This window comes from Lytechinus pictus, chromosome 5 (genome assembly GCF_037042905.1).
Source record: "Lytechinus pictus isolate F3 Inbred chromosome 5, Lp3.0, whole genome shotgun sequence".
Lineage (NCBI taxonomy): Eukaryota > Metazoa > Echinodermata > Echinoidea > Temnopleuroida > Toxopneustidae > Lytechinus > Lytechinus pictus.
The window spans coordinates 55,730,895-55,741,080 of NC_087249.1; the positions used below are offsets into that span (position 1 = coordinate 55,730,895).

The 10,186-nt window shown below is 40.4% G+C and overlaps 1 protein-coding gene and 2 pseudogenes across 1 annotated transcript; all 3 read left to right on the plus strand.

The window, feature by feature from the left end:
• The first annotated feature begins 837 nt into the window (after positions 1–837).
• Positions 838–1,736, plus strand: LOC129261249 (uncharacterized; annotated as a pseudogene).
• Positions 1,737–3,596: 1,860 nt separating this feature from the next.
• LOC129261067 (uncharacterized) lies at positions 3,597–7,046 on the plus strand (annotated as a pseudogene).
• Positions 7,047–8,930: 1,884 nt separating this feature from the next.
• LOC129261248 (uncharacterized) lies at positions 8,931–9,938 on the plus strand. Its single transcript, XM_054899307.1, has one exon. The coding sequence runs from the start codon at positions 8,931–8,933 to the stop codon at positions 9,936–9,938; it is 1,008 nt and encodes a 335-aa protein (XP_054755282.1).
• The last annotated feature ends 248 nt before the right edge of the window (positions 9,939–10,186 follow it).

Below are 10,186 nucleotides of genomic sequence, written 5' to 3' on the forward strand. Positions count from 1 at the left end.
AGTGATTTGAACTGTATAACTTTCTCCAAAGTTTCCTTATTACGCTTCCCTTCAATAATCACCGATCCCATCCCAACATAACATGGTGGAGAACCGGCTTTAATATATAGTACTTCTTCAAGAGTCTATATATAACAAATTGCAGAGCAAAAAAAAAGCTTACGACTTTGCCAACCATCTACAAACTAAAACACGAACTGGGCAAACTTCATACTTCACAAGTGGACAAATTGACTCTGTGCAGCCTCAACCTACAACAAAATTCGACGGATTCGACAGAACCGGTCCGAAAAAAAAATTGAACCATACAGACGGATAGATCAGACCGACAGAACAGACGGATAGAGCAGACGGAAGATACATACGGTAGGATAAAGAGCATATACTACAAAAACAACGACTTGAAGCCTGAAAGGACAACGATTACCTGATTGCCATCGCTACGAGTGATTATCAACCTGACTCTTCTTTAACTGTATAAATGACTCTGACTCTTTCGCTGAATTGTGCAATTGTTTAATTAATTTTGGAGGATATATTTCAATACTCATTTCAATCCTCTGATAGGTAAGTGAAGCCATTTCTCTTATTGTTCCACTGGTGAAAGAGAGTGTGTGAGAGGTTGAATTTTCGGATTGTTTATTTGCCCAGCGAAAAGTAATTTTAATACGTTTTCTGTTTGTTTTGCCACATTGTGATTTACTAGTACTTTGACTGTCAGGATTACCGTTGATTAGTAGCTTATCAATACTTCATATTTTACGGTTCTATTCTAATAAACAAATTTGATTTTATCACTTATAATAATTACCCTATAAAATTTTAACAACAATAATCATGACTTCAACCAACACCTCCCGACAAACCCTACGACAGACTGGCTTTCTCCCATCCCGTTTCTCGGGTGATAAACTTAATAGGGAGAACTCGACTGCGCACTTCTTGACTTTCGACGACTATCTAGAAGCGCATGACATTGACACTGCCGACCCAGAGCAATTCCAGACAATACTCCGGACGTTTAGACGGACTTTACAAGGGCAGGCGCGACTTTGGATTGACGGACTTCAATTTAATACCTATAGCGACCTTAAGGATGGGTTCATAAAACGATTTAGTCCCGCCAAATCGTCATATAGCCATGTGACGGACTTCAAAAATATGACCATGACAAATGAGGAGAGCGCAGAGGCGTACCTGCAAAGGTTGCGAACAACAGCAGCCTACATCGAATATGGGGAAACTCAGATTAGGCATAAGTTGTTGGATTCTTTACCGTCAGACTGCCGCGCGACCATACTAATGACCGCCCCGACCTGACCTCAGAAGAAATAGCGGCGAAAGCCCAACTATTTTTAGACCTCAATCATAGACAGACTAAGCAGACCAAAGAGTTATCATTTTGTGCTCAAGAGGAAATCGATCAATTAAAGGAGCAGATATACTATTTAAACCTCAAAACAGACAGGGACAATGACAATAGGCCGAAATCCCCCACCCAACGACCCCCGACCCCACGACAACTCAGTGCCAGTCGTAGTGCTAGTCGCAGCGTAAGCCGCGAAAGACGACGTGGCATCAGTCACGATAGACGAGACGACTGGTGCAATGACGTGCAAAACAGACGCTATCGATCAGACGGACGGACAAACCGACCACCAACACGCCCCAGACTTACATGCAACTACTGTTGCATCCCTGGCCATATCTGGCGAGAATGTCGAAAAAAGACTTAGGGACATGACAAACCCACCACCCCCCTCCCTGACTACCATGACTACTATGCCCCTGCATACGGTAGCTATGCCAACCATCAATACTACCCACAACACCAACAACATCCCCAATATCAACAACCCCACAAAAAAAAACAACCACAAACTCAACCACGCCCACAGGATTTTTAAGACGGGAGAGAGCCAATGGCGCTCATTGTTCTTTCTCCCCTACTAAGAATAGGCCTGACAATGACATGACATCTACTTATTTAGGGATTGAAGAAGTTGACTTACAACTAACGGAACGCAACTTTACTAAGGGACGACTACCAGATAGGACAACTGCACTAATTTTTGTTGACAGTGGTGCATTCAAATCCATCATATCCGGACGACTTTTGAAATCCTCCCCCTATCTCTCTCAATTGACACCAACCAAAGTATCCCCAGTTAGATTCAAATTAGGCAACGGACAATTTCTGACATCAGACAAGTCATTAACATTTCGACTAGAAATTCAGGGACACAAATTTGAAATCACAGCACTAATCGACATCAATCTTGTAGGCGTAGACCTAATATTAGGCACTAACACGCTCTCTGATTTGGATGGAACACTCCACTTCAGAAATAACAGGTTCAAAATCAAGTCAAAACACATTTCCTTCGCCCCACCAAATACAGTGATAGTTTCCCCAGGTGAGTCGACATTCCTGACTTTGCAAGGCAAGACCCCACCCCACATTCGGAACCCCGATGTTGTATTAAAGTCTAATAAATATCTATCCCGCTATTGCCCCACGACAAGCATTATTTCCCTGCGTAGAGGACGAGCTCAAGTCCTCGTCACTAACTTGACTGACAGACCTGTAACTTTCTCTAAAGGTAGACCAATAGCTTTCCTAGACACTACAAGACTAATTAATGCCACCCAAGACCTCCCAACGGACTGCTTGAACATGACAATGAATTCGAATAACATTCTGTACACTAGACAACATCATGATCATGATGACTCAGTCAATCAGAATAATCTTAGGAAATACCCTCATCTTGACCCTAATGACACCATTGCTTACATGACAGAAGATGAAATTATCCGTAAACAAATTGACCTTAATAGTAGCGTTTTCACTCCTCCCGAGCAGCAACAAATTAGAAACATACTAAAGGAAAACAGAGATGTTTTATCTTTGTATGGTGAAATTTCTAGCTGCCCTGACTTTGAAGTTGACATTGAACTGAATAATGATGACCCCTTCTTCATAAGACCATACTTCGCTACTGAAGATGGCAAGACTACCATTGAAAAGGAATTGAGCAAACTTGTCAAACTAGGAATACTAGAAATAGGCCACCAACCATACACCTCTCCAGTTCTTTTATCAAAGAAGAACACGTCTGAAAAGAGAGTTATTACAAACTTTAGATTCCTGAATTCACGTATCAAGAGAAGAAATCACCCTTTCCCACTATTTTCGGAAACTCTCAAAAGAATCGGCAATGCTACCACAAAAGTACTAAGTGTAATTGACCTGAAATCCGCATTTCATTGCATCCCCCTCTCAAAATCCGCTCAAAAGTACACAGGCATAGCTTCCTATCATGGAGTAAAGCATTACTACTACAAACGACTAGCCCAAGGACTAAATGTATCCCCTGCCATTTTCCAGGCAAGAATTGATGAAATATTGGCCACCATACCCAATTCTAGGAACATTTGTATGGCCCATCATGACGACATTATCCTTTTCAGCCCTGACAAAGAATCCCACAAGACCCATTTGACCAGTGTATTAGAAGCCCTATCAAGTAATGGACTTAAAGTAAGCCCCCAAAAGTGTAAACTTTTTATGAATGAAGTAGAATAAATGGGACACAGAATCATGATTACTCCTCAGGGAGAAGCATGTTTCAAACCGATGACAGATAGATGCAAAGCGATTGCAAATCTAGCTAGGCCCAAAACTCCAAGACAAGTCAGACGATTTGTTGGAGCAGTTAATTATGTAGCAGGATTTTTCCCCAATACCCAGACCATCCTAAAGCCCCTTCATCAACTTACTAGAAAGAAGAATAAATTCCATTGGACCGATGAACACGAGAATGCCTTTAATAAGATTAAACAACTAATGACTAATCCACCCATCTTACACATGCCCCAATCAACCGGTCGATTTTCGCTTTACAGTGATACATCTCGTACTGCGACAGGTTCATACCTAACCCAGGTTATAAACGGAAAAGAACAGATAATCGGATATTATTCTAAAGTACTCCCAGACGCATGTAAACGTTACAGCGTGACAGAATTGGAATCGTTTGGATTGTTGGTCAACGTCACAGCCTTCAAGCATTTGCTAAAAGGATGTGAATTTGATGCATTCGTTGACCACAGTTCAATAGTTCAAATTCTCAAATCCAAGGAAGCCCCATGTACAAACAGATTAGAGAAATTGATCCTGAAATTATCACAATACTCATTCAAGATAGGATATAAGAAAGGTACTGATTTAGTATTGGCAGACTTTCTTACTAGAGCACCAACCACTGGCGAGTCAGAAATAGATAGAGTAATCCCAATTGCTTATTGATTGTTTGATGAGACCGATTTGATTGACATGAACACCTTAAACCCAGCCCAACAAACCGATCGTGTAGTTACTTGATCCTATGCAAATGGATATCCCCATTCCTGAAATATATCCAAAGAAACCTGATAAGTGTGAACGAACCCCTCCAAATGCCAATCTCCCTACACAAAAGCGAGCCGACAAACCAAACCAAAACAAATCCCCATCTCTACAACCTAGACCTTCTCATTCACAATCCACTCACAGACCCCCAAGACAGGACACACCTCCTGCACGCCCATAACACGATAACCATCCTTCCCATTCACAGAATCATGACCAGACTTGTCCTCATCCCTGACACACCCCACCTGTTCCCAACACAGAGCCAAGACTTGTTGACAGATGTAACGACACAGTTAAAGACCATTATCGCGAAGTACCTAGTGAACTCTTTACCCCCTCGAGACCACTGACATCAGAGGTAAACAACATTAAGGCCAAACACATTCCAAAGCAGCAAGAACTAGACAAGATCACTGAGTTGATAAAGATAAAAATAATTTGGGACTACAATCTACCTGTTGATTTGAGAAAACTGAAAACAGAACAAGAAACCTCACCATTTTCCAAATCTGCCTATGACTATCTTGCCCATGACATATTACCAAGTGATAAGAAAGCAGCAAAAACAGTCAAATTAAAGGCAGAAGAGTACATCATTTGTGATGGTGTACTATTCAGACTTTTCTTTACGAAAGAAGATGACTTCAGACTGCAACTTGCTATACCTGAGACTTTGACTGACACTATCATATCTCAATACCATGACAACCTGCTTAGTAATCACCAAGGGACCCAACGTTCATATTTGACAATAAGGCGCAATTTCTTTATGCCAAATATGTTTGAACGAATTAACAATTACGTTAAAGCATGCCTACGTTGCCAACAATTCCGTGGCAAGCCTGACAAGACTAGACCATTTCATACTAGGGTACCGGACTCGTACAGACCATTTGACCGCATTAGTCTTGACTTTAAAACAATGCCGACCTCATGTACCGGATTTAGACATTTGATGGTTATCTGCGACGAAATTACAAGGTTTGTAATTTGCGCGCCTCTAAAATCGCTTGATGCTGAGACAATTTGCGAGGCACTCATCCAAAAGGTCATTTGCATTTTTGGACCACCATCATGTCTTGTCACTGATGCAGCGGCTTCCCTTACAGGTAAGCTACTTACTGCATTATGTGCAACTTTGAACATTGACCGCAAGGTGATTAGTGTAGAAAATCATGGGAGTCTACACACGGAGATACATATTCAGACCCTTTCAAACTTTCTAAAAGTTAACCTCAATCAATTTGGCACAGATTGGGTGAGATTCATTTCTACAACATGTTATGCATACAACTCTTTCTCTTCCCCTCATCTTGGAAACCACTTCCTAATCTTTCCAATCTATCTTTCAACCCAATGTCTGGTCTTTTTTTTATCTTGATGAGTATGCAGAGCATCTCAAAAAGAAATTTGACCAATTGTCCAACACAATGCTGTCATTACAGAGAAAACAGCAAGAGATACAAAATACAAAGATCTCAAACAAGTTGGATAAGACCTCAATCTACTTCACTGGTCAGCTTGTTTATCTTTACAAGCCGACATCATCTTCTTTGACTGCAAATTCAAAGAAAATTGCAGCAGAATGGGTAGGACCTTTAGTAATTCATGACGTAATTGATAGAACCCATTACATTCTTGCCACAATAAAAAGAGAAATCCTCCGGGACATCTTCAATTACAACAGACTCAAACTCTGCTTCATGAGAGCTTCCAATAATACGAACAATATCACACACATTCAGAAACTGATACCCCTTTCATAAACCCAATAAAACCTATCCTCCAATTAGCCGCCTAAGAGTAATGCGGATAATTCAATAAAAATTGCGTTCACAAACTCCGAAAATTATCCGCATTATTTTTACGAGCGCCCGTCCTGAAAAAGGCGGATAATCGTCATGACAACTGGACACGCCCCCTCCGATGCGGTTGTGTTGGAAAAGGGTGACCTTGTGACCGCACCATGGCAATTATCCGCATTATTTGGAAATACGTTCATAATCTCGAAATCTTGTCCCGATGCCGCTATTATGCGGATAATAGCAGCATCAGAATAATGCGGATAACTCTTGTCCTCCTCTGATTTTACGACCAAATTATGCTGCTATTAGCCGCATAATTGGGTTTTATTGGGTTTATGAAAGGGGTATGAGAGGCATTAGGAATAAATACTACTGACAAGGAACAAGGGTGCATAAACACAATAAAGTTCATCGATGAAAATGATGAAAAATTGCCCGAATTCCATGTTACACCAGTAGAATGTTCCCAGATGACTAACTCAGTTGATACATCAGACTATTTGCATGCCATGACAGAAAATAATGGATTAGCTTCACCCATCCCTCTAACAAAACCAGAACTAGATAGGCAACTTGACCTCCTTATGACTTCCCCCAATAATGGACACATGAAAATACACAGAGGACGATTCAAGGACGGACAACTACAGATCCTGAAGTCATATGATAAAGTATGTGACGATAAACCCACATAAATTAGGTTTTGGTGGAACATTGGAATGTACGAAGACACTGAGACATTGATCAGACAGATACTTGCTAGTATAATTGTTCCTGTGACAGGTACTCCACAGAGATTTTTCAGACAATTGTATTTGATGTGAATAGTAATTGCTTAAAGTTTAATGTTGTATGTGATTGCATAATATTGTTGACAATGTGTTTAATTTAGTTTAGTATAGTATACATATTTTATTGAAGAAATATTCATCATCGCAAGGTTTATTACCAAGATAAGTTTGAATTTATACTTGTCATAATGATGATATCTATCAAGTTTGAAAGAACTTGTTTTTTTTGTTCTTTATAACATGAGTATGGAAATATATTCCCCAACATGATAGGAGGGATAGTAATAATTGAGTTCTATGTTGATTGCTTCATTTGAAGTACATATTAGGCCTTCCTAACATAGAGAAACTGTCATTTCTAGAGCTCACCTGTTAACTTTCCGCTTAATATCATGTTGATCAGATGCTAAGATTTATATAGCATACATTTTTTATTGATATTACTGTTATTACTTGAACTAGTTTAGTGTTTCAGTGATTTCAGAGTGCATAAGTCTGCACGAGTTAATGTATATAGTATCGATATTGATTGATTCTTTGTTTTATAAATTTTGTGAATGTATTCAATGTGTTATATCTATTAGTTGAAGTTAGTTAAGATGTAGAATAAGTTTAATCCTCGTAGTGTAAATAATGAGTATATGAGAGCGAGAGAGAAAGTACAGTGGACAATCGAGATACACTATTCTGGTTTCACTCAATTTTCAAAATGACCTTTGTAATCTATTTATATACATTTTTCCCAAATGAGGAGAGGAGCCTTATTTTACAAAGAATGGGGATGTTATGTAGTATGTATTTAACTTCCTGTTATCCTTTCAGTCATTCACCTTCACTTGTTTACAAACTCCCCCAATGTCATCTTGAGGGCGCTGTTATGCTGAAGCCCACGCCTACAATTTTATCTTTGGTCTTCATTTATTTGTCCTAAAATTCTACTTTTTTATTCTATGATTTACCATAATGGTTGTATCATGTGTGTGAAGTCGACTCTAGTCGCGGATTTGGTGACTGTTTTGGATTGATATTGATAACGACGACATGCATTTTCAAGGTAACTTCTACGTATATTTTCTGGCATACCTAGCAGCCATAGGCTTACTGATTCTCAACATGGATTTGGCCTACCAAGACGGCGGTTCAAACGTTCAGATAACCCATCTATCTCCGGGTTCTACACGTGAACATTTTGAATATCCCGCCATTGATGATAATAGGACCAGTCAACCGAGACTTCTACGTAAACAAGCAAAGGATCGGTTGTCTGAGGATACGTGGAACACGATAAATGAGTTAGGAATTCGTAGGCGTCATCGCGGACGCCGTGCTGGAACTCATATAGTGAAGAGAATGTCAACGATCATTACCCAACGCTTGGATAAGGATAATGATATGCCCCATTTTGGACCCAATTTTGCGAATCTGAAAAGGATTAAACCTGTGAATAAACGAAGAGCAGGCGTAAGTACTTACAACTTCCCTTCCTGTTTGCTTACAAACACTCGTTCTTTAAATAACAAGTTCGATGAATTCTTTGAAATGATCATTGAGTCTGATGTTGACCTTGCCGGAGTAACTGAAACATGGTTCAAAAATAATATGCCTGATGATTCTGTCACCATTCTGAATTATGACCTGTTTCTTTGATCCAGAAATAACCAACGGGGTGGAGGGGTCGCCTTGTATGTGAAAGAGTCCCTCTGTCCGAAAGTTCTAAGAGATGTTGATGTACCTGATGACTTAGAAATAATATGGATTCGAATTCAACCCAAAAGGCTTCCCAGGGCAGTTTCTTCCATCGTTGTTGCCGTCCTTTATTACCCTCCTGGTTGTAATACATCTGACAAACTTATTGATCACATTTATCAAGTGATTGATACAATGTCTTCACGATACCCCGATGTGGGTTTCATAGTAATGGGGGACATGAATGATCTCGACATCTCATCTCTCATCCTAGACCCTAGATTCGTGCAGTGTGTGAATGAACCGACACGGGGCTTAAAGACACTTGACAAAATTATCACAAATATCAGCACTTATTATCAGTTGCCGACTGTAGCATCCCCCATAGGAGCGAGTGACCACTGTGTTGTGAAATGGTCCCCTTTGAGAGTGATCACCAGGAAAAACGGTAATATCACCCAAAGTCGTACCACTAGGCCGATGAAAGAGAGTGACATTCGCGAATTTGGGATGGAGATCCTCAACTGTGACTGGTCACCAGTCTTATCTGCTGTACATGTGAATGACAAATGCAATGCGTTCTACTCTATCCTAAATCCTTTGATTGAGACTTATTTCCCAACACAAACTGTCAAGCTGCACAACCAGGATAAACCCTGGATAACGCCTTCTATAAAGTCATTGATTCAACAACGGCAGGCGGCTTTTGCTTCGGGAGAGATGTGCGAATGGCGTCGCTTGAGGAATCGCATTATCCGTGAAATCAAACATGCAAAATATGACTTCTACAACAATCGTGTTAGGAAGTTGAAGAGCTCCAACCCAGCGTCCTGGTATAAACAAATCAGGGCAATGACGTCAGGCCGGAATGCATCACCACTTCTTCACATTGAAGGGATTTCCTTTACGGACTTCGAGGCAGTTGCCAATAACATCAACAACTTCTTTGTGAACATCGCTAGTGATATTCCGAGATTGGACACGTCTAGTCTGCCGTCATTCTTACCTGCTGATCGACCACTTCCACTGATCCAGCCATGGGAAGTTTATCGAGAGTTAAAAGCTATTAATCAAAGAAAAGCTCCAGGGCCGGATGGCATCTCGGCTAGACTTGTCAAAGAATTCGCCTATGAGCTTAGTTGCCCTCTAACTGATATATTGAATGCTTCGTTCAGCCAGTCATTAGTACCAGAATGCTGGAAGAAAGCCCATGTAGTTCCTTTGCCGAAAACATTTTAACCATCTGTGAATGATCTAAGACCAGTTTCCTTGACAGATCATTTTGCCAAGGTGGCTGAGAAATTCATAGCCAAATGGACTCTTTCCGATATGGAGAAATTCATTGATCCTGCACAATTCGGCAACACGAAGGGAATCTCAACCTCGCACTACTTGATCGATTTACTTCAGATGATCCACAGTAACGCAGAAAAGTCGAAAATGATTACCACGATTGTTACAACTGATTTTAGCAAAGCGTTCGACAG